Genomic DNA, 25726 nt, shown 5'->3' with positions numbered 1-25726 from the left:
CCGGTTAATGTGTATCGCTCCGCAATCCCAACGGTGAACACTGCAGTGTGACTTTCGAGTCACAGAAAATTGAATATTTGTTTGTCAGTTCATCAGCAATACAGTGCAGTACGACACCAAGCGCTGCATGTTAGGCTGGCATAGATGTTATCGCGTGAGAACTTTCCTACTAGGTTAGTGGTATTTGCGAAGATAAGACAGCGGCGTTATAAAGCGTTCAGACAGGGCGAAGACTTCGGTGCATATACGGGAGTAAGTATTGTCTTGGTACATCTCACGTAAGGTTCTCTCTCTCTCTCTCGTAAGGTGCCAAATATGATCTGTTTAAGAGCCGGCGACAATATATATGTATATCTTCGGGCAAAGGCATTGTGAAGTCTATCTAGGGTTGACTGACGATATCTAAAATTCTAGAGTGAGGCATAAAGTCTGATGGCGATACCTCACGGTGCGCCGTCACCCTTCGGCAGAATGGTCTACATGGCCTGCACTTATGTAGAGAGGTTAGATGGTGGCGAGGAACGCAGTCAAGTTGTATTATGTGTACCCTTAAGGCTTCAACTTGGATATGGGTCTTGGGAAGGTGGTCTGTAGCAATTCCGTTAGCTGGCACCGTTATTGATGCGTTTCAAAGAACAGCCAGAGAAATGTGGATAATCAGGGAATTCGCCTGTTTTCATTACGTTGGTTAGTGCTGGCAAGTTGTACCGCACAAAACCAAGAAAACGAACACCTTACTTATAGCAGCGCTCGCGGATGTTTCTCAGTTCGCTCAGGAAAGAGCATGAAAACGCGACAGATACCTGTCAACCATTTTATTTTTTCACTTAGGTCTCACGGGGACTCCATGAAGGATGTCTATCGATTCATCATCCCGGTTATTATCACATGCAACTTTTTCAATACCATCACCATTATCATTTCCTTCGTCATCATCGTCCGCAGCAGCAGCCCCCGTGGCAGCCTATGTCCATAGCAGAACGAAGGCCTTCTCCTGGTGATGTCCAATTATCCACGTTTTGCACCAGCTGGCTTTATCCTATACGTGCCAGTTCCCTAATTTATTCACATCACGCAATCCGCGAGAAATGTTTATCTCTATAGCTCTCTACTAATTAATGCGTAAGTTAATATTTGTTTGACCTTACACACCTCAACATTTGCGCATTGATTAATATATTGTACTACGTCATAGGTTCACGTGGAGAAGCAGCAAGGGCATATTCCTTGGATCAAATTTCGAACCGTTAGGACATCCGGAGTAACATGGCCGCAGATGGCGTGCGGGGCTAAACAAAGCTGCCGCTCAGACGACATTTTACCGCCGAAATCAAGAGGCGAGAAATGAAGTGATAAAGCACAATAGCTACGCCTGCAGCCTTCGATAGTGTAGAGTTGAAGTTTTGCGAATTCTGTAACTTGAAATCTGTAAACTGTCGGCAACTACTGACTGCATATACATGGCATAGATGAGCAGCAGAAACCATAAAGGTCTACTTATTTGCAGAGCGCTTTGCAGAGTGCTCGCTATAAATTTGGTGCACAGAATTTCACCACCGGCGATCTACGCATACATACCTGGATATGAAAAAAATGAAAACACCTTTAGGTAGCTTTCGTCCAATCTAAAACACGGCACGCCTGTCCATCTCGAAACCTTTGGCATGCTTTTTTAATATTTTCTCAGTTTCCTGACATAACGATCAATCAAAGTAAACGTTTGAATAAAGCGCAGGTACCTGTTTCGTTTCAGGTCTAACAGCTTTACTCGCCTCCGGCTTGCTTTAACTAAAGGAAGTACTTTTGAATAATGAGATGTAAATGAACTGGCGGTAACTTCGGGTTTGCAAAGTGAAAGCCATCGTTTTCCCTAATGATTCTTCGGAAATGTGTGTTTAGCTTTGTCTTTCGTGTAATTTTCTTTTAAATATTGCAATAACTACTGTTATCGCAAGCCTTGTGAAGATTGGGAATAAAGCACAAGTATGTTTGCTTTTCCAGGAACAAACGTCAACTTTTCGACATTAATCAATGCTGTCAAAACATTGGTCAGTTAGACGAAAAGCTTTCCAACCGTGAATCTATACTGATTAATGGTAGAGGTACAGCATGTCACAAAAAAATTAAGGCTAATGTGCCATTGGGTAGCCTTTATGGTTGATTTTTTTTTCGCGGTAGGATGTACATACTTCGGCAACTGAAAAAAAAAGGTTTGCTACCCTAAGCTGTTTTTCTTTCTTACCGATAAGTATGTCTGATATCTATTCCATGCATAATATATTGGCAAGGCGGAGCGCTTCTAATCATTCATAAACAAACGGGTGAAACAAAGTGGCAGTCAATTTCGAATCCTTTGCATTGGTGCAATGTACTTCAGAGAGTTCCATCACTGGCGATATCCCTCACATGATAATCTATTCTGGGGTTTTACTTGCTATAACCCCAATCTTATTAGGAGGCATTCTCCAGTCGGAAAAAACAACAGAAATTTCTGTCGCAACCACAGATACGTCTGACGCGACTCCAGACGACTGCGACTCCTGACGTTTCTGTTGCTGCGACAGGCATCAGTGAAGTTAGGACAGGAATTCTGAAGTCGCAAACAGAAACCTTCTGTCGCGACGACCAAGAGTTCTGAAGTTGCAACAGAAACATTCTGTCATGACAACAAGAGTTTTGAAGTCGCGACAACATCTTTGTATCGCGACAGCGATTCTGACGTCGCAACAGGAATTCTCTGTCGCGACTACAGACACTTTCTGTCGTGGCGTTAGAACTCTGCCACTCTCTATCGCAACGGCATAATTTCTGACGCCGCGACGGAAGCGGTTTCCGTCACGACGGTTTAAATTTGCATGTAAGTTTCACATCGGTGGTGCACACTGCACTTTTCCCTTGCGCAGTATTCAATGGCGAGTTCTCTAAATACGGCAATGCCGATAGCCCCGACACCGATGTTAAAGTCGACGTTCCCATTGTAACAATTGGCCACCCCGGCGAGGCACCAGCAGTCGCCCTACCAGCCTATCAAAATGGGCCGGTGCTCGAAATCATAGCATCTGCGGGAACGGCTCCGCATTCATTTCGTTTTATTTTGTTAGATGTGCCACACAGACCTGACGACTTACACACGCTGACACATTAGTTCATTTCGCAGAAATGTGGCACAAGATTTTGGAAAGTGGAAAAGAAGTTTTGGGATGTTCCACAAAGTTGTGTGAATATCTATCTCGCTTGGCTGTCGGTATTCTGGCACACGCGCTTCCGTGAGAATCGCGTACGCTGTCTCGAAATGATAACTTACCGGCGTATGTTTGTGTAGCTATTTCGCAATTAATACACGAATTATATGCACGCTGAAAAAATGTAGGGAGCGAGAGACAGCTGTCCAAATTAGCAGTAGTAACCCTAACAGTTCCGGCGGTAAATGTTTTTTATTTATGAATTTCTTAAGTGATGCAAATATCCTAAAGCAAAGTCGATATACTATAGCATTTGACGGAGAACTTCGCAATAGTAAGAACGCTTTTACACTTCTGAAGAAGGGCCACCTGACGTGGCGGAGTGGAAGCGCACCTTGGTTCTCAAAATACGAATCTAAACATCAGCGCAGACAGATATTCTTAGTGTTGACATGGTCAAAATGTAGAAGTACAGCCACGTTCGGCGTGGTGCAGTGATAAATTCTGGGTTCAGAAGCGTAAATCGCAAGCTCGAATGCCAGGCTGAAAACTTCTATTTCTTCTTTTCTCCATTACTTTTTTGAACTAATAAATTTACATAGCCTTAAACAGATCTCTGTCAATTTTTTCTTTATTATACATCAAAGCTACAGAACGTTAGACAACAGAGCGTCCCGAAATGCGACAGATTGAAATTTGCTGTTGTGTTTTGCAAATGAGATAAGCCGTAGGAAGGTGTGGGGGGGGGGAGGGGGGAGAGGGGTGGTGTGCAGACGTCGAATTATTTTTGACTAACTGGGGTTGTTTGACGTGCACCTAAATATAAGTACACCGGGATTTTTTGTGTTTCCTCTTCATACCAATGAGGCCACTGCGGCCGCAACTGAACCCACTATCTCAGGCTCAAAAGCTCAAGGCTATAGAGTCACTAAGAAAGAACGTATGATTGGGCATGCTGCAATTTCATTTTAGCGGTTAAGCGCACAGAAAATACACAGACACTAAGATACCGCGCAGCGTATCGCTCCCACTAGAGGGTGCCGGGAAATTAATTTGTCACTGAAGGAAATGCAACTATTTCACCTTCAAAGGGAAATGCTGCAGAAATTTGTATGGTTATGCGGGACCTATATAGATTCAATGGGTTGGGTGATACGGAAAATTTCATGCAGCTCTGCCAGCGCTATACTGCGAAGTGACATCTTGTAAAGAAGACAATTTTCACACGATTGTGACAAATATTTTGCTTTCCCATAAGGCTACCAGATTGTCTGAAAGATATTAGTGCAATTACTATAAGACCACACGCGTCAGCGAACTCACCGCTAATTTCCTTCTTTTGTTCCCTATTCTCTCTCCATGTCATCTTTGTTTTCCCCTTTCCCATTCCCCCGGTGTAAGGTAGCCAATCGGACGTTATCTTGTTAACCTCCCTGCCGTCTGATTTTCTCTTCCTCCTCCTGCTGAAAAAGATTTCGCCTTCCACTCGTCTGAAAAAGGCGCTACAGGTATTACACGAGGAGCAATTACCGGCCTCAAGCGCCAGGCATAACCCACCTGTTCCCAAACCCCCACAACCACCACTTCTATCTTTGATCTACGATACGTTGTTCAGCAGATCGAACTGCTGCCTTAGTTTTCAAGGAGTAAAAGGGAGCTCTTGAATTATTGCCTTCAAAGTCTAATTAATTCCGTCCAGCGAACATTTACTTTCATCACACTTCTCTCATAATCATAATCATGAAAAAGGTGCAGCTGCAGAAACATTTAGAAATTGTGTCCTTTAGTAAGTTTTGTCATGTGTATATAATGTGGGCTTCATGGAATAACTCTATATTCATATGGGAGTACATGAACTATTTGCTGTCTACACCATAGATAAAAAGTGCCTATCCAGGCACTTGAAAAACATGCCTGATGTAAAATAAGCACTGTAAGTAATGAGAAAAGAGTTGAGCCCGTTACAAAACGAAGTACTGACAAAGAGAAAAAATACCTAGCCATCCACCTTCAAGGGCATTTTCCAAACAAAAAATCAGATGCAAAATTTTCAAGTTTGCTGCACAGGTCCAACCAAAAGTTCTTCAAGATGTACGCTAGGCATTTATACATTCTCACCAATGTTTTTGCTTTCAACGCATTATTTTGGTGCGCACGATTCCGCATGCAGAGCCTGAAGCGGGTTACGGCTGTTTTTCACGACTCCCGAATCTTCCACTCGTGCGGTGTCGCCTCGAGACTGCTCCGCCATCTTTCTTTCGTGGCGTCGCCCAAATAGACTCCTCGTGACGGGCGAGCTTACGGGAGCGCCAGCGTAGAGGCCCGAAGCTGTAATATGGGCGTCGCTAAGATCGGCGTGATTGATATGGCTCGTGGGAGGGCTTGGAACACGTCATTCAATATTCTGCCGGCCCCCTACCGGAGCTTTTATCTCCACCTCCTCTGTCGCCTTTGTTATCGCCGACATGCCAGAAAAATGAGAAATGCCTGGCGCGACATTACATCTTTTGCGGGGCTCCTTTTTTGTTTCTTCTCTTTGCGCAGAAAAAGGGTTAGAAAGAAGCAAAGCGGCTTGGCGGGATGCGGTTGCGTGCAGCCGCCGGTGTACGAGTTATACGTGCCCGCCATCAGAGTGCAGCCAGACGTGAAGCTGTGTTTGTCTTATAGATGTTTATTAGTCTTTTTTTTTTGGTCGTTGTGTCTTTTAGGAGCTGCGTTTGCATCGTGCCTTGCCTCTTCGCGTGACCCGGGCGTCCCATATAAAGGATTAATTTCGCGCTGCGTCACGTCTGTTCGAGGATTGCATGTCTTGTTTGCGCTTCGTGCCAGCCGCTTCTGCCCTTAGCGGTGCTTGTCACGCGAAGCAGTCAACAGGGTTTCGGGTCGATGATGAAGTTCGCCAGCGTCGCGATTAGAAAAGAAGTGCACCTCGGCGAGCTGACGATTGCAGGTTGGCGAAGCACGCGATTTGTAATTACAAAACAACTCAGAAGATAACGCTTTTCAGAAGTTAACGCGGTAACGAACATTAGCAATAGACGAGATATTAGCAGGATAACGTGACTGAAATTAACGCAAATAATACGTTCGGGGGTGGTACAAGTCCCCTATATACAGAGGATATGTTCTATAAGTCATAATACCATATATATATATGTTATTATGACTTATGTGTATATATGTGTATATATAGTATATATACTTATGTATATATAGTTATATGTATTATGACTTACGTTATATATAACGTACTGTGGCATCAGACAAGCCTCAAGCCAACCCAAACAGCTGATCAATAGATGTCTGAAACAAGCCTCCTTTTATAATACGTACCCTTGCCTCCTGTTTCCAGTTCATTCTGGCAATTTATTACTTTACTGAAGTTTCCTTTGCCGTTTTAATGGACGACTACACGAAGTCCCCTAGTCGCGTCTCAGATTTCAAAGTTCAGCTGGGATGTGCAGTCGATGTGATCGACTTGATGGTTGCCCAGAATCCCAATATGGCTAGATACACAAGGAGGAATAATTTTAGGTAACATGAAGGTTTACACAGCGTTTTCACCATCTCTGATCACGCGTTCGTCTTATGAAGTTCTAAAAATGGTCACAAAATCGTTTGAGGAAACGAATACGCAATGAATGCTGACACCGCGAAGAAGCTGTGCAGTGACCGACAAAGAAATAACTTAAGATCTCAGGAATAGGTGTATCCTAAAATGGTCGAACTAAAGGCCCAAAGTTTATTGGGCACCGTGATCTTTGTGCCTTTCATAATCTCTTCTTTTCTCTGGCGTTTGCCCCAATAGGTGCTTAGGAGGGGAAGCAAGAATTGTTATATCTTTCTCACCAATTTTATTCGCCCTCAACACAAGCTTTCGATCTCAGCTATATTGCCGATTAAGTTGAATACGAAGAACGGGCGCCAAAACTTAAATTTTGCACGCCAGCCGACAGTGAACATACAGAAAAACAAATTTCTCATGCTTGCGCTGCTTGCGTACAGTCTTGCCGCTAACTTTTTGTGGTATCAAAGCACCAACTCGCCAAAGACCACGCTGTCTGGTGTTTATGTACGCGATGACAAAACGCCCAATTATGATTGTTAAACTTGCAATAAAGTCGAAAATAATTAGCTGTATTGATAACTTATTCTGCGACATCAGAAATTCCCGTCATATCATACAAATTCGCTCAGTAAGCTAGAAAACAGGAATAAATATATGATAGTTGATGACACCGTCTTGAAGTATGCGCATCAGCTAGCCATGACATCAATACTTGAGACTGCATCCGCTTGGGCCTAGTGAAGTTTGTATCAGCAAGTAGCTACGTTATATTCCAACGGAGCAGTACAATTACCGAGCTTCAATAACTTTCAGTAAGCCACAATGACCCAAATACGAAAAGTACTTTAAAATTCATGACCTCACACGTGATCGGAAAAAAATTATAAGTTAACCTTCACTTCCGCTAACAGTATCAAGCCTGCTACCACAATTACACAAAAACGGAGCATGAAAACATACGTTAGTAGCATAAGCTAGCTTACAGTTTCTCATCAGTGTCATGTTAAGGTTTCGGCGAATTTCGGTTATTTTACACGCGAGTACATGTCTCATTTATTCATATCGTTTAAGATCGTTTCGTGCTTGACCGGTAGACCTTCCTTATAAACCAAAATACCTCGCCCCCCCCCCCTTCCGAAAAAAATATCACGTTTGTTTGTTGCACAGGCTTCTGCCGAGCTGTGACCATCCGACGCCTAATCGTGCCGCGCTGGGTGCGCAATGGGTCCGAGACGCCCGCTGTTCTCGACTGCGAGTACGTGTACAACGAGAACGACCTCAAGCTGGTAGTCAAGTGGTTCTTCAACGACGGCGCGGAGCCCGTGTACCAGTGGATACCAGAGATGGGGGTCCGCGAGGCGTTCGGAGTGCTACGACAGCGCCTGGACGACACGTTCTCCGTGAACTCTCGCGACGCGTATTCGCAGTACCGAGCCATCCGCATTCTGAGGCCTACCTGGGAGCTCAGCGGCAAATACACCTGCGTTGTGACCTCACTCGCTGGCCAGGACGCAAGGCACCAGCACATGACCATATTCGGTGAATGCCCTCCCCTTCCACCTCTTCGCTCCCGTGTTTTCTTTTTTTTTTGTGTGTGTGTGTATGCGTGGAAATGATTGCACAAGCAGATTCAGTCACCAAACAGCGGTGAATGACAATATTCTGCGTAACAATAATAAAAATAAATAAGGTTCTTAGAACAAGCGAAGGTTAGATAATCACGCCAGAAGAAATCTAAGAGCATGAACACCAGTGTGTTGTGTTCTGGGTCATATATATTGCCATTTCAGATGTCGCTGTGAAGGTCGGCAATAAGAGGTTTCTAGTGGCCGGCAAACATCTCGAACGACTATCTAGCGAGGAATATAGATAATCAAGTGAAAACGTTTTCTTTTTAAGAACGACGCCTATTCGACGGGTATATCATATCGATGAACTCTGCAACGTTGTCACTTTAATAGGCGAGCCAAAACTTACGATAGGAAAAGCACCATAGGAAAAGTGCCGATAGCTACATATGGCCATAGCGTATATGTAAAATTCTGTAAGTAGCGTTTCCAATACTCTTATGTAGCACTGCACAAGGTGGCCGACCGAACCCTCATGACGGTTTTGAGCCGAGGACAGGCTTGGAAACTGCAAGTTTATACAGTTCAGAAGAGAGTTGGCCAAGATAGTCGCGCCAACTGTCGCGATGCTAAATAATCCTCTATTTTAGGGCCACACCCGAAATAACGTGGAGTTCAAGTGAAATGGTCACGACGCTTTTCGCAGAAAGAAGCCACGATTGCGGTTTAAAATGCATTATACTGAGCCCTACGAAAACCAGTCCAACGACAGTTTTCGTAACTGAATCGATAGTTCTCTGCGGTATATTTCGCTGAACAAGATTCGCACGTCGATAAATTATTGTCTCCGAAGAGAGTATTTTGCGAACTTCGTTGGAACATCTGAGGGGAGGAAATAAAGCCGGATAAGCTGTTTCCTCGGAAAGCCAGCGGGCTTATTGATAAATGCAGGGCACGTCGTCACAGCCGGGCACAGTGTCACGTTATTGGTTAGCTGTCCGCGAGGCTCATCGGAAAAGCAATGCGCTGCCGGAACAGAGGCGTTCGTAGAGTGCACGCCTTGCAGCAACCTTTTCGGCCCCATAGATCCATTGTTTTGAGACCCAGAATCCATCAATGTTGTCAGTTGATTGAACTCGAGAAACGGGACCAGGGAGGTCCCATTTCTTGCATTTTACTGCTGTTGGGCGTTAAGAGGAAGCTTTAGCTTGGGCCCAACTCCGACGCGGCCTATTCAAATACATGTGAAACGCAAAAAAAAAAACGTTTTTTTACGAGATAACCCCTGGACCGATTTTAATGAAATCTGTTGCATTTGAGAGAGAAAGGTAAATTCTAGTGACTGTTGGAAGTGTAATTTAGATTTAGGGCTTACATTTTCTTAAAGAAATTTTCAAATATTTGACCGCTTGAAAAAAAATAGAAGCAAGAAGTTTACTAATTCATAGCTCTGCATAAAGAACAGATATCGCGGTTCTGTCAACGGCATCCATTAGATAATTCAAAGCGGACAAATTCGGTACATCATTTTACATTTTACGTGAATTTTTTACGTTGGCTATTAGGGCTCTGCAAAAGTTGTATTTCCATAATACTAAATTTTTTGTATTCATGTGTAACATGTCAATTTTGTCCGCTTTAGATGTACTATTAGATACAATTCTCTGACGTGCATTATCATTTCTGGTTGTTGAGATACAGAGTTTTCAATTTGATCATTTGGTTCTTTGAAAATTTTCGATTTTGGCTCATTTTTAATAAAAAATTGAAGACCTAACTAAAAATTCGAAACCAACAGTCACTACATCTTAAGTTTTTCTTTTAAATGCAACAAACATCGCCAGATTTGGCGTAGTGGTTGCCGAGAAAACCGAATTCTCTTTTTACATGTATTTAGATAGGAGCACCCGAGCCCAAAGCTTCTGCTTAAGTGTGCTGGGATGGGTTTTTTGCACGTGCATGATAATGTACGGGTTAGGTGTTTCTTTCTTCCATGAATGAACAAATCAGTTCATTTGACTGCGTACACGCCAGTTGTTACATTTTGCACGAGCGAACGAATACGCACATGCAATGCACACATTGGAACCTGCGTAATGCGAAGCTTCAATGAAGTGGGTAATGAAATTCTATACAAGCAACGATAATGCGTAGAATAGTGCTTGCTTTCATCCTATGCATCGTGTAATGTCATGAAATGTTCATTGTTACGCACCCCAAGGTTGGTCCCTGAAATATTATGGAATAAATTGTGTTTATGTAATATAGCGTTCACAAGATCTACCTAAATGCAACCACTAGATCAGACGGATGGTCAGCGTGACACGTGGGCATAACGACGTCATCAGGACGAAGGCAATGTATGACGGAATAGGAATGATGACGTGGGATAAGAAGTTTATGCCACTGCGGAGAGAATAATTTGGTCACGTGGAGTTTTTTATGGAAGAGGAAAGACCTCGTAAGACGAAGACAAAGAAAGATCGAGTACAGATGCGCTGTCCTGTTTTTTTTTTCCGTCCTCGTCTTAGGCGCTGTTTCCCATTCCAAATGGAACACCAGCTAGACCTAGGCTGACACCTTATGGGGTTAATTTGCAGCTAGCACTAGGCACACGAGCGCTTTCGCACTCCTTTCTGGATACATCCTGCTTAACCACATACCACTATATATTTGCTGACGAACGGTTAAAGAGAGCGAGAGAGACCGAAAACGGTGACCTGAAAAGAAAGCAAAGAGAAAAAAATCCCAAAGGAAGGAGAAAGGGCGGGGGGGGTCGTTTAATCAACTCGGTGGCTTCCTTTGAATGGCCCTTGTTTTAGCATTACAAAAGAACGCAAGTGGAATGAATTAGGGAGGACCTTCCGAACCAACTGAGTCTGCCCATGCGTTACTACAACAAAAAGATGTGTCCCATACAGATCTAAGCTGTTTCAAAATAATAGCGCAAACCAATGACTCTGCCATTTCTCTGTGAGTAGCAAAACATTAAGGCACCCAAACAGAGCGCGAAAAAAAAATTGCATGGAGCCAGCGAGGCACGGTAGGCAAGTAAAAGAAAAGAAGACGTTACAAATGCGTAAGCGCTGCGCAACTACCTCCTTCTGCTTGCGTCCCACTGCTGGGGCTAAGCATATATATATATATATATATATATATATATATATATATATATATATATATATATATATATATATATATATAGAACAGCCAACGAGGTTTACTGCGCTTGGCAGATGAACGAAGTGCCTTGGGTAACGTTGTTAACTGGCTGTAAGCACAAGAGCCGATGAGTTCTTGGGGTAGGTGTTTTCTTGGACCTTGATTCTCAGGTATAAGATAATGCTAGGCACGATACAATATATAATAAAAAAAGATAGTAAGGGGAGAGAAGATGTTACACCAGTTAGTCTTGAGTACTGACGCATTATCAAACATGTCGATAAGGAGGGATGGAAGAGAAATAAGGTGTAAGCTTGACTTGCAAATATTTCTTCGTGCACTAACAACGTGAATGCAACTGGGTTTGAAATCCCAAAGAATATGTGCCTTCCTCTGCAACTGAGGTAGTTTTTATGTTTTGTTTATTTAATAAGAGGGTGACTCCTATTTATGAGCGACATAGCTCGTGAGAAATCGTCTGATTCTTCAAATGCTACTACGAATCTTGCCATTTGCGGACGTTTTCTTTCCGACTATCTAGCTATCCTACAAAACTATAGGGCCATCCTGAAGATAGGTTCATCAAATAAATTTGGGCGGATCCAGAAGGTAGCGCAGCCTACGTGGGCTTACACGGTGTTTTTTTTTTTGGTTTTGCTACACCGAATGCTTTAAAGATTGCCTATAACAGATAGTATAATTCTAAGCCATGCTTGAATGACTCGATTACGTGACATTTGCTTCTACGAAAAATCAAGATAGTTAATTGACAAATTAATGTAATTACGCTAAATAAATGTTAACTAATAGACGCCACATATTTCAAGCCACTAACTATAGCCGCTGAGTTCACATGGCGTATCCACTTGGAACGAATTCTATGGACAGCACCAGTTCTTAGACATTAATTTTGAAAGCGCCCAACGAAATACATTTTTTATTACATACATACTTTAAGAAACCGCTATTTTATGCTTTGAAGCGCAGAGCTAATTGAAGCACCAATGCATATTGACGGACACATTGCAAATTATCTCGGAAGTGGTGCTGTCCAGATAATTCGTTCCAAGGGTACATCCTGTGAGTACTCAGTGGCTATAATTCGTAGATTAAGGTATGTGGAGTAGAGTAATAGTTTAAAAGGTGATTAGCGTAAGTAAAATAATTATTCAAGTGGACATTCTGATTTCTCGCAAGCGTTCTGGCCCCCTCATCGAGTAATTTAGATCAATGGTTAGAATTGTGATATCTGCCATAGGCAATCTAAAAGATGCGCTGCAGATTAAAAAAAGAAAACACCTTGTAAATGCCACTGGAAATGTATCTGTTGGGGGCTCGGTTTAGCGGAGGCAAGTGGTAGACGTTTTGACAGGTTGAGAACGAAGAGCACACTGGCTTTATTTCACAAAAAAACAGGTTTGCCGAGTGCTTGTGGTGGCGTCCCTGTCGGGCAGCCACCTCACATCCGAATAAAGAGCAAGGGGCGATGGCCCTCACGTGGAGGCCGGACGAGGAAACTGAATTTTGCTGGTTACCTTATTTTTATGTGAAAATTGAAAACGGGGCTGTTTTGCCTTAGGCCGGCTTTGTTCAAATCATGCCGCGTCACTATGAACGAAAGCTTTTCAAACCCAGTAACTAGAACACAGTCAGGGGCATTCTTGGAGCACATCATTTTCACTGTAGAGCGGCTGGCAAAGTAACTAAGATAGTTAATTAAGGGCGCGCAAACACGAGGGTCGCGAAGGAGCAGAGAAGGTAAGGAGTGACACCGTGTCGACGTCATGCCTGATGTCCACTACTCTTCGCTTCGACCAAAGAACGTTGCCAGCCGATTCGGTGTTCATGTTGGTGTCAGCGTTCCTTACGAACTGCAATGACTCTGCCCAGCTGTGTCAAATACGAATAACAAGAGAGAAAAAAAAGAAAAATGCATGTTTCCGCTTTTAAAGAGAATGCAACATTTGCTAGATGCAAAACAGGCCCCGTGCATACGTTGCCACTAACTTGCGGCAATGTTTGCGTATGCCAGACTGGTCGGTGTGTTACCTCGGTAAAGATAATTGTTCATAGTTAGCGGAACAGCTGTAAACCCTGTCATTGTGAACTTATTCTTTGTGACCCCTGTTATATTTTCACCGTAGAAATGAACTGACAAGCGAAATTTAGGCTTTCCGTATCAGAAAATGCGCCGACAAGTGCGTTAATGAGCCATCTGTCACACTCACTGTCAAAAATATAGTTTGTTTTTTAAACAGGAAATGTCAAGTGATGTTTCGCTTTTTGTTGCTCTTTTTAACTTTTCTTGAATCATTCTGTACACACTCATGTTTGTAAGCTGGGGTACATAGGCTCCCTCATTGCTGTGTTTCGAGTCAGCGCCTGCTTGAAACTCTACATGTCTCTCTAGCCTTTTGTGCGCTCTGCAGTTTAACAATGAAGGATTACCATGACGGAATATGACCGCGAACCTCGAAACAACAACGTATCGCAGAATGAACGAACACGAGCGCTCATGGTTATTTATTCTGCGTTACGTGGTCGTTTCGAAGAGCGCTGCTATGTTCCATCATGACTGAGCAACTATAGCCCACCAGTGCTCTTAAGCACTAATTACCAACTCGCCCAACTTTCATGTATATTGCGATTCAAGTTGGAAGAAAAGCTTCTTTCTCATTTTCTTTCTTTTTCGCTTCTACTTATTGATCTTCTTTTCACACAATGACATTTTCGTGCGTGTATGAGAGGGAAATGTGCTCGAGGGACGTGATAAGTTGCTGTGCGAAATGAGCTACTTAGCTGTGCTTCAGACTTCTGAAAATTGAGGAGAGAAACAAAATATCTGAGATTCTGTAGAATATGCGATACCATATTGACAGCAGACACTCTCGTTCAGGAACAAGGATATAAAAGTAGGTGAAATTATGGACTAACTACTGAATTTGCACCTAACCAATTGGCTGCTAGGATTGTCAACCCATTGTGTAATCGGAGATTGAGAAGAATATTTGCTCTTTTATCACTTGGCTATTGCTTATTGCTTTGCTGCCACCGAAAGTGATCCCACAATCTGCGGTTTCCCGGTGCCCCATATTATCTGATAAAAGCAATGAGTATCAGAGAAGAACAAAATAGTTTTCTATACCTTTTTTTTTCAGACAATGGAATTTTCAAAAAAAATTAGTTTCTGGTTTGTGAGTGGTGGCGCTGGACAACACTCCCAGGGTTAGTTCTAGTTGTAACACATAAATACTCCAGAAAGTGGATGCGAGAACCGAGCCGTGGTAGATCGATTGGTAGTACAGCATCGTACGCGTAATGCGAAGACGTGGGATCGTTGCCCCACCTACAGCAAGTGGTTTTTTATACACTTTTCTTTTCATTAGTTTTCATTTCTTTAATTCAATTCGTAGGCACAAGTAATTTACCCGTTGTTGTCTTTTGCGTATTTGTTTGTTGGCTTCTTATGCTAAAACACACACAAACACACGCGCCCGCATATATGCAGGACCGAGACAACAAACTTTTTGGAAGACACGTCTTCCAAAATGTTCGTCATCCTTTTCCTTCATAGGTTACGTCGGTTCGTGCGTGCTGAACTTTTATATATATATATATATATATATATATATATATATATATATATATATATATATATATATATATATATATATATATATATATGGAGAGAGAGAGAGAGAGAGAGAGAGAGAGGGAAGAAGCAAGCAAGGAGAACGAGGTTCTGTGGAAGGGGAAAGGGCAATGATAGATAAGAAAAAGAAAGAAGAGAGGTGATCTGTCAACACACTTGCGGGCAAATGTGTTAGCAGTTACTGCCAGTGAACATGCTTCTGCAGAAATGTGCCCGCAGACAGTCACAAGAGGTCGCAGAGTCGGTTCACCTCCAAAAGTAGGTATAGGCCTTTAGTATGTGTCGTCTGGGCAGGAGCGCTTCGCCCTGCCTACTAGACATATTTTACTCCGAGAGCGGCCAGCCATGGCGTAACAAAATTTTGCATCTTGACATGTCGTTAGCGTCTTACGGTACGCGAGAAACGAACTATGAGAAAGGGTTCAGTTTTATTTTCCGACCATGACCACAAAGTTTGAGTGAATAGTTGCGGGTATTTAAAATATAAAATCCCATTTTTTGCCGCTGCAGCGACTTCTAGAGCGGCAAAGGGGCGATATGTCGCTATGCGATTTCGTCTTCAGATTAAAAGTGACGATTTAATTGAGTATGCTGCTTGTCGCAAAATTATTAGCACAAAAGGGACCAAGGTTTAGAGCTTGTTCCGCGTGGTTATGTATGACACCATCAGCGCCCTATGTAAACTATATAATGATAATAATGCATTTGCTAGCGAAGTCAGAAGCGGAGGCGATTGGTTTGTTCCGAGAATCCAAGTCTTATTTTATGATAGAGTTGCTCGACGAGAGCACCCAGAGAATTTGTATCGTTACGCGGGAACAACGACGGATGTAAATGCCGCATGATGTGCCTAACAACAACAACAAAAAAGAATTGTGGGGTTTTACGTGCCAAAACCACTTTCTGATTATGAGGCACGCCGTAGTGGAGGATTCCAGAAATTTAGACCACCTGGGGTTATTTAACGTGCACCTAAATCTAAGCACACGGGTGCTTTTGCATTTCGCCCCCATCGAAATGTGGCCGCCGTGGCCGGGATTAGATCCTGCGGCCTCGTGCTCAGCAGCCCAACACCATAACCACTGAGCAACCACGGCGGGTTGATGTGCCTGACAAAACTCTCGTATGCACTCCAATATTTTCATAGGTTTTCCGTACTAGCCTTACGGAAATTATACAACATCAGGGGCACTATAACGTAAAGCTATTCCGAACTTTCTATTCTAATTCTGCAATCAGCCATCCGCGATTGGTCAAGAACTTCGTTTTTTGAACCCCCCCCCCCACCCTCATTACCTGTCTGTCACGCGACGTCACGAAAACCGCGATGGCTCCCCATCTGATATGACGCGTACAAACTGATTATGTATCATTAGACCGAAAAAAAGAAAATGAGTTATTTCTGATTCGACGCCTTTTCGCCATACGCCCTCGGCTATTGGTCAAAAGTTTTCCGGCTGCGCCCACTTCACCTGCCTGTCGCACGACTCACCGCGTCAAAGTGACGTGTATGCGTTAAAGATGCATTATTATGCCGAACAAAACTGATTTTTTTAATTGGCACAGGCTGCCCCGTTCCGAAAGAAATAAAAGATGTTTGCGGCTGACCATTCAGGTACTGGCTACTCGTGGCTGCCGGGAGCATGGGTTTATGTGCATGCAATAAAGCTTTTTGCGTGGCCCTGTAGCGTTCTCGGGTACTTTCGGCACGTTTACGACCTCGCTCTGCCAACTCTTCTTTGGTGACGATCCGTTTTAGCGGCACTCTTAGGCTTCCGTTGCATGCCACCATGATTTTCGACCAGCCACATCAAGCTAAGCAAGGGAAAGCGTACCAATCAAAGACTCCGCCACCATCGTCTTCATCCGGTTATACATTTTCTGCGCACTGGCTCGGCCTCATCCAATCCCACTCCACTTGAGCGTGCGCCTCGCCTTTTGTCAGCCAATTAGATAAGAGAAGCCGCTCATTGTAGGTGATGTTATTCATTTTTAAAGCAATCAAAAGTGTCTGCCTATAATCGATGAGAGCGCTTGATTGGTCTGTTCAGACAACCAACCCTGCGGGACACTACCCGATTCTTGAGTCGGTGGTTACACAAATTTGTTGTCAGGGGATTGGAATGAAAACATTAGAATAGTTTTACGCTAGAGGGCCCCTGCATGAAATGCGGTATACTCCATAAAAAGTTTACAATAAATATGCGGAATTATTGGAACGGCATACAGAACGTTTTCGTAGGACTATCCGCTATATACAAGGTTGTTAGGCATGAAACATGTGTCTTACGTATCGCATTTCTTACCTTGTTCATTTTTTAATATTAGAGATCACCAACTTGTGCACATAATGATGGCCAGTACATTTCTCAGTCATATCAATGTTAGAAAGCAGGCGTGATTTGAAATATCTACTTGGATTACTTGTCTGCACATCTGCTTCTGAATTTCGCTACACCCGCACTAGTCAACCGAATGCTATGCCAACATTCCCTGAATCATTGAGAACATGTGTGCTAAAGTCAAATCATGGGGCCTTTACTGATTCTACTGCATCAGCAGCATAATAGCGCAATTCCAGCATCGTACTGTGCAGGCGTTGACGTAAATGGCATCTACGGCTTCAATTTCAACAGTGTTTTTTTCCCCAGAAGAGGGAGCTTCGCCCGTCCTTCGCCCAACGGCCGCGCTGGCAGCAAATAATTTTAAGTTATAACCCTATTAACTGCGCAGCAGTCCATTATAAAGTAGCCCTTCAGATCTTTAACTGAGTGGAATCTTTGTGCCCTTCACAGCGGCAATTATTTTTAAATAAGCGGTAGTTAACCTATTTTTACCATATCAATCTATACTGCTCTCAGAATGTGTATTGCTTTCATTCTGTTACTGAGATTTTTTATGTTCACTTAACTGTGTATTCACATCAGCTTGCTCAACACCTCGGCGAATATTTCTGTCAGACATCCTTGAATATTACACTACTCATTGACTGCACCCAACACTCTGTAAGGTGCACATATCGAGGGCCAAATAGATAAATAGCAAAAAAATTGTATTTGTTGTTTGCCACTCCACCTCCCCACTTACGCCCTTTCTTGCAGTGCCGGCGAAGTCATTTTCGTTCAACTACAGTGACTCACGGCCGCCGCTAGAGCGACTGCCCCGACCTCAGTCTCCGGAGCTCCCTTTGAGCCTCTTGTGCGTGGCACGGGGCACGTTCCCAAAGCCGGTGCTGACGCTGTTCCTTCTCAAGGGAGGCAGGAGAAGGCCCGCGACCGAGGCCGGCCTTCGAACATTCACGACGGCGACCGTCGAAGACGGGCTCTTCGACGTCGCACTGCACGCCGACGCATTCGAGAATCACCTGTCCTCGCTGGCCGATCTCTTCGAGTGCGTGCTGGAGATCCCGTACAGCAACTACGTCCTGACGCGCAGGATGAGCCTCGCTCACGGTGAGAGAATGCAAATTAGCATCAGTTTGTTTCTTCAGTGATTTTCAACTAAGCAGCACTTACGTGCTCGCACTCCACCTATAGTCTGTTCAAATAGCGCGCCTTTGACTCTGCGCGCTGCTTTGCCCTCTCTGAGTTTTTAGTACATTGTATAAGTAGCAACGAAATAAAAACTAAGATGAGGGAAAAGCAGTTGAGGACCGCAGAGTATTAGGCGCGGCGATGAAATGAGGAAATTTGCAAGCACAAGGCGGCGTCAGCTGGCACTAGAAAGTGATAACTGGGAGGTCGCTGAAGAAAGCTTACGTCCTGCAGTAGCATAAACATGTCGACGAAGATCCCACACGAAAACTTCACAGTTGCCGAGAAGTTTAGTAATTCCCAAATTCCTTTAGAGTCTACCAGGGGTGGTGACTCGCTTTTTTACTCTGTTTTATCGTTTTGTTCAATGGTAAGACGTGTCTGTCACTGAATTTTTGAGCATGTTAGGGAAATAATAGTGAAGACAAATGGAAAGCTGAATGGCGGTGAGCTAGAATTCCGTATTCCCGCTCTTTCAGTCGTAACTTCAAATCCTGGCTGCTCAATTAGAATCTTTTGTCTGTCTTTTTAATTTACTTGTGAACAATTTCGAGGTTTCAGCGACAGCACCGGCGGACATCAAACTAACCAGGGGAGTTAGCCCATAACAGATATTGCTCTAAGAAAGTTGAGTATGTTATCGTTTTAAGATCCGCAGTGTTACATCTGTAGCTTTTTTTTAATTAACCACATCAAGTGTTTGAGGAACCTAGCCAACAAACTGAATTCGAAAGTCGGGCAGGCAAGCACTCTGACCTTTCTTTTGTTTCTTTTTTTTCGCTGTGAATAAACCTTTCAGTAAAATATACCTGATATGCATAACCATACGTAACCCAACTGCAAACGGTACGAAAGCACACGGGCAAGACGAGGGACTAGTGCGCTCTCTGTGTATTTGCTGTCCGGGTCATCTACATGTTTGCACAGCGGCAACGGCTGCAGATCAGTAACGTATGCAGGGCAAATAAGTGCACGGCGCTCGCCGTACTTCGCAAACGAAGCCGTCTGCTTTTCTAGACAGTGCAGGTTCGGGTTTGCGGCCCACGCTTACTTCGGAAGTCGAACGACAAAGCAAACGGCCAGCTATTCTGAGCGTTACAATCTCGCTATACCTCACAAAACTGTTTTGACTCGCAATACAATAAGCGCTTTCCGAGCGATCTTTGCAACGGAAAGAAGAAGAATAGTACAAAAAAAGACAAAGAATGTCCCGTTCGGACTATTCAAATATTCTACCTTGAATCATTCAGGTTGAGCAGGGTAGCATGCCTTTGCCTTTTACCGGTAAGAGATGACGCATTCGCGAGAAGCGTGGTACAGCACTTGACATATTTGCGCACTGCAAATAATGTCGCCCATACGAAAAAGTAAACAATAGGCGGCTCGGCTCGTGGAACCGAGTCACGGAACCGAGCACAATGTAAAGGCACAACGCGGTAGCTTTTCGTGTGCCGCATAGTTTCTTGTAAGAAGCTACAGACAATTCAGTCATGATTGCGACCAAACACTCCCAACGCGGAACTGACTTAGTAAAATAAATACTACGATTTATCGGTTTGCTACTGGCTTCCGACTGTACTAGGTAATCATGTCAGCATAAGTTGAGGCTAAAATGCGGATATTTCACCGGCCTTGACGCGAGGAAACAAAAGGCTTTGTCGTTACAATTATAATTCCACATTCTCTCCCCAACTTTCCCTTGTGAGAACAAGCAATACGTGATGCATTCAGACAAGTACGTCGCGATGTTCTACACTCATATGATTTCACGTTTACAAACTGATTCTTTGTCCTTTCTTTTCACAGAGCTTACCTGGGGAGCTTACGGTAAGCAGCACTTACTTACCAACGTTGCTTTATCAATGGCTACCTATAACCGTTCCTGCAGCAATGCAGATATTGCAGTTGCTACGACAAATGTTTACGAATTTTGAGATTTCACCCTACCAGCGCTTACGTGTACAAATGAATGCCACTCCCGTTCAGGTTTTTCCTTCTAAATATTTTGGTTCAATTCAATTACGGGGTTTTTACGTGCCCAAGCCATGATCTGATTATGAGGCACGCCGTAGGGAGGGACTCCGGAATAGTTTGAACTGCCTGGGATTATTTAACGTGCACCTAGTTATAAGTAATCGGTTGTTTTTCACATTTCGCGCAGCTTCGGTCCCTCATAAATACCCTTCGTCTACTTTTCTGCATGTTGGCCACTCCGTCAGCGCGATGTGCAGTGCAAGTGTTGGATCCTCTTAATCCAGTGCTTGCAAGTCTCGAGTAAACCCCACACCTAAGCCGCAGCCTCCTATTTGCGCAACGATCAGTGGCTGTTTGGTCGTCCCAGATGTCATCAACGCAGATCACGACCTATGAAACTCCGCTTTGATGTCACGGTGCTTAACTGCACACATATTCATCACTCCCCGCTTCTCTTCTTTCTTTTCTCCCTTTCCCACACCCCCAGTGCAGGGTAGATCTGTGTCTGTATAAACAAGATAATGTACACCTTATCTTGTTTATTTGTCTGTTGTATATCGTACTTGCTTGTTTTCCTGTTATATTTGCTTTTTTGTTTGTACAACGGTTCATCATGCAAGCCGAACGCACTTAGGAGCAAGAGCCCCTGTCAGGCCAAATGGCCTTTAGCTCTTGTTTCCTCTTTCTGTAATGAAGAAAGGAAATAAACTTCAAACTTCAAACTTCAAACCGGACGCTCGTCTGGTTGACCTACAGGCCTTTCCTGTCTTTCCTATTTCTCTCTCGCTCGCCGTCACCGAAATGCGGCCGCCATGGCAAGGATGTGACCGCGCGAGCTCGTGCTTAGCAACCCAACACCGTAGCCACTAAGCAACGACGGCGGGTAGAAACTTTTCGACATGATCCGCCTAGAGATTACATAGATAGCTAGATAGCTAATACGATAAATAGAAAGATAGCTAGCCAGCTGTGTGATCTAGTTATCCAGATAGATAGACCGATAATCAGAGATTTGACCGCTCGATTGATTGACCGATTGACCACTCGACCACTCGCTTGATTCACCGTTCGATTGATTGATTGATTGATTGATTGATTGATTGATTGATTGATTGATTGATTGATTGATTGATTGATTGATTGATTTAACAAGGGAACCGGGTAGAAACGTAGGATGCATGCACTCTCACTACCCCCAATTTCACCTCCGTGGTCGTTAAGCGGCTAGGGTGTTGCGCTGCTAAGCACGAGGTCGTGGGATGAAATGCCGGCCGTGGCGGCTGCATTGATTTCGATGGGGGCAAAATGCAAAAACGTCTGTGCCTCGTGCATTGAGAGAACTTCAATGATCCCCTGGCGGTCAAAATTTTGCGGAGTCCCGAACTTTACGAAAGCGACTTTCCAAAAGAAAAACTCGGCAGCAAAGTTTTGGCGCGCAATATCCCAGAATTCAATTCAAAACATTTATATGGGCGTAAGGGCTATAAGTGATCGAAATTATTGCAGAAGAAATGCTGAATAATGTGAGCCAGTTGGTATCTGCCGAGTTTTTCTTTCCTAAAGGAGCGTTAGAAGGCTTCGTCTTACCTAGCAAAAACAAAGAAATGATGAAAATCCTCAGTATTCAAGGCAGTTGAAGCGACTGCATGATAGAGATGTTTGCCCGGGTTAATTGTCAACGAGGACAGACGAAATTGCAGTTATTGGTGTATTCCAATTGCGGGTAGCATCGGAAACAGTCCGCATAGAGAGGTAAAGGCTCATTGCCACTATCCCAAAACGACACCGATTTCGGTCTGCCGACTGTCAGACATGGAACGAGACTTAAGATGGCCACTGTCCACTTATCCGTCTGCTTTGCCGTCTACAGCGAGCGTTGGAACACAGACTATCGAACATATCGCCCCATAAGTTCTTCATTTATGTTTCCTACATTCTCGGTGTCGTTTCACTATAGAGTGTCCTAAAGCTAGAAAAATTCAACACAATATTCGATGGCCCTTGTTTTATGACGAGGTCTGAGGAGCTGCATTCTGCGTAACACGTTCGTTTTTCTCTGACAGAGGAACGAACGTGTTAAGCTCAATCCCGCTCCTCACGCGTTTTTGCTGAAATCGCGGTCAGCAGATTTGAAAGTTCACGGGAGGAATGTTTTACGTGAGCATGTCTCAGGACGAGACATCCTGAACGAAAGTGGCACGATCAAGCTGCATGCGCGCATCGGCAGCTTCACCGCGAAATGCTTGTCCGGTCATGGAGTTGTTCCCGGCGAGTACCTTGAAATTGGCGTGAATACCATACTCACTACACTACACTTTTGTATCATGGTGATATATATATCCAATAAACGAACGCACGCTTCCAATTGTGGTGCTGGTGCTACGGCGGACTCGGAAATTATTTTCTTGAAATTGTGAAAAATGGTCTTTTTGGTTTATTCAGGTAAATATTTCGAAAGCTCAATCCCAAATGTTAAGAACGCAAGCTACGGATTCTTCACTAGCTACTACCCCTAGGCAACAAATCCGCTTTTGTCATAGATCCTTAGCGACACCTCCTCGGTTTATTTTCGTTCCCAGCTTAGGAACACAATCAGAACCTTTCATTGAAACGTTCTACCTAAAGAGACCCAGTTTATACAATTCATGCCTAATAAGTAAAGTTAAACATTTTTATTATAATTTAAGGCATTCATCTCTCCCGCCTTTGCTGTGCCTTGTGAAGCTGGACTTATACGCCATACAGGTGACTTATACTCTGCGTGAATAGCGCGTTAGTAGCATGAAACAGCGCATATAGAAATTTATCCATAGTGAGACAGAAAAGGGCAGTTCCTTTCCCTTCGTAATATGTACGGGGTCATTTTCGCACGTGATGAACCCACGCAAAGGTGCCGAAAAGATCGGATAGGGCAAAATGCAAGAGCGCGCGTTTGCATCCTCATTGTCCTTGTTATTAGTTTATCAGTTGTTAGATGTGCCATGCTAGGGTTTTCTAATGACTAAGTTTAAGTTGGAACGACAAACGTCTTTGTTATTTCGATATACGATTCAACTGAGCAGTGATTGCGGGGAATTAGTGCATACAGACGAATACGCGCTGGCTGAATGAAAGACTGCGTAGTGGAATGTTCCCGATAAATTTTCATAGCCACAGAGGTATTTTAACGTGCAACTAATGCTCAATAAATGGACGCTTTTTGCATCCGTTTAATATTGTCTCATTAGAATGCGGCCACTGGGCGCGGTAATCGAACCCGAGACCTCGTGCTTAGCGCACACAAATAAATGCGGGTGCTATGGTAACAACAATACGAATACATTGCCGAAAGTTATGAAGCTGTACGCAAGCGCACTTTAGGAAGTGTGCAAATGTTCGACGCGCAATAGAAAAATCAATTTTTCTCACTCAAGAACAATGCATGGTGAAGGGTTTGGTAAACTGTAAGATGTCAACATCTTACAACAACAGCGCCCACTGTTAAGCTTGCAAGTCCTAGTGTTAGCGTGGCGAACGTAAATGGCAGCTGTAATGCTTAAATCCTATGGCAGGCGACATTTTCTGTTCACTGCGTTGACCTATTCAATTTGTGTGCGATTGTCGCTCATTTTGCATTGATAAAGTTCTGAATGTTCAAAATGTTCGGCAACCTTCCGTGAGCTCGTTTACTTTTACGTAAATTGTTGTCGCTGTCATTGCTTGCGTGCCAGAAATTTAGTGAAATGTGCCCAAACAAAAACCATGGCTGAGTCATTCTATAATTTTTGATATGGTTTGGGAAGAGAAATATAATAATTCCTATTAGAATTTATTTAACTGTGCGCGTTGCTAAATAACGTACTGATGATACCATATATTTTTACTCTGATGAAATGAAACCAGGATAAACTCTAAGCGGCCAGAAAGCAGCCCAACATTTAGAAAGCCCTTCCGTGTAAAATTGTAAAAGGCAAATACCAAGCAAGCTACGACAGCACTCTAAAATTCAGGAAACCATGTGCTATTACGTGCACATGGTTCCTGAACAGCAACAAACTACAAAGCAAGCTTAAGTTCTAGCAGAGCCGCCGTCAGACTTTTCGAACAAAGAACAAGTATCTCCAGTGACTTAATTTTCAAAAACGCAAGCTGTAAGAAACAACCATCCAATGCTTTCGAAGGAAGGCGCATTAAGCTAACACCATTTAAGCCACCCTGGCCAGAAATCTCCAAACGCAACCGCAGGAGAAGCAAAAATGAGCTTAAGACTTGCTCGCGTTGAGAATGGCGGTAGCCGCACTGTTACCCTGTGACGTCTTGGTTGTCATAGGAATACCGCTGCTCTACACAGAGTATTATTTCATAACTCTTCTTACAGCAGCCTCAACGAATCAGTTGTTAGTGCTTGAATAGTACAGGGCTTATAAAAAGCTAAGCTATAAGAAAACCTAATTTATTTCAATGGGAAATAATCTTTGATGCAAGTGTAAAGCGTACATAACCCATCATATTCCCTACAGGTGCATCTAAAGCATCACGCCTGCCCATCCTGTCACTTTTTTACATCGCCTTGAGCATAAGCATCTATATCGCTTCTGGGCCGCATAAAAGAGGTGAGTCATCAAGCCTTTGCGACTCCTTAGTTGGAGCAGCTGTGACATTTCGGACACGAAAAAAAGAAATTTACTTAATGATCCCTACGCTCATTGTGTTAAATTAACTCGTCCTTACATCCTTCCTGGTGTTGTGAGCCTTAAGCGCTTTCCTCAAGTGCTTAAGGACATGTGAATTGTGGGACCGCCTTTGACAATTACTGCGCGTAACATCGCATAACTGTGTGCATTTTTTTCTCTCTTCCTTCTACTTTTATTAACATTACCCCTTTCCCCAGCACAGGGTTGCCAGCCGGTATTTACACTGGCTAACCTCCCTGTCTTTCCTTCCCTTTTGTCGCTCTCTCTCTCCATGTATAACAGAGACTCGGGTTCTCCTCATGTGACAAACGACCCTTTTCTATTAAGACTGCCTTCATCCTATGGATGAAAATAAATTTGAATTTGAACAATGTGCACTTGGTTGTCTTCACATAGAATAGCGTGTCTTTTTTA

The 25726-nt window shown here is 43.6% G+C and overlaps 1 protein-coding gene and 1 long non-coding RNA gene across 2 annotated transcripts in view; one reads left to right on the top strand and one right to left on the bottom strand.

Annotated features, from left to right (window-relative positions):
* LOC135902070 (uncharacterized) overlaps positions 1-25726 on the bottom strand; it is a 750038-nt gene that overhangs the window by 644651 nt on the left and 79661 nt on the right. The window lies entirely within an intron of this gene.
* The window catches only part of LOC135902069 (uncharacterized), a 55776-nt gene that overhangs the window by 26736 nt on the left and 3314 nt on the right, over positions 1-25726 (top strand). Inside the window, exons 2-5 of the mRNA XM_065431974.1 lie at positions 7918-8289; positions 18234-18584; positions 20472-20492; positions 25139-25231. Coding sequence (XP_065288046.1) covers positions 7918-8289; positions 18234-18584; positions 20472-20492; positions 25139-25231 — 837 coding nt within the window. The remainder of the gene's footprint in view (positions 1-7917; positions 8290-18233; positions 18585-20471; positions 20493-25138; positions 25232-25726) is intronic.

Source organism: Dermacentor albipictus, chromosome 4 (assembly GCF_038994185.2).
Source record: "Dermacentor albipictus isolate Rhodes 1998 colony chromosome 4, USDA_Dalb.pri_finalv2, whole genome shotgun sequence".
In the NCBI taxonomy this organism is placed as follows: Eukaryota; Metazoa; Arthropoda; class Arachnida; order Ixodida; family Ixodidae; genus Dermacentor; species Dermacentor albipictus.
The sequence above is the reverse complement of the archived record's forward strand: the minus strand, read 5'-3'. Positions and strand labels throughout refer to the sequence as shown.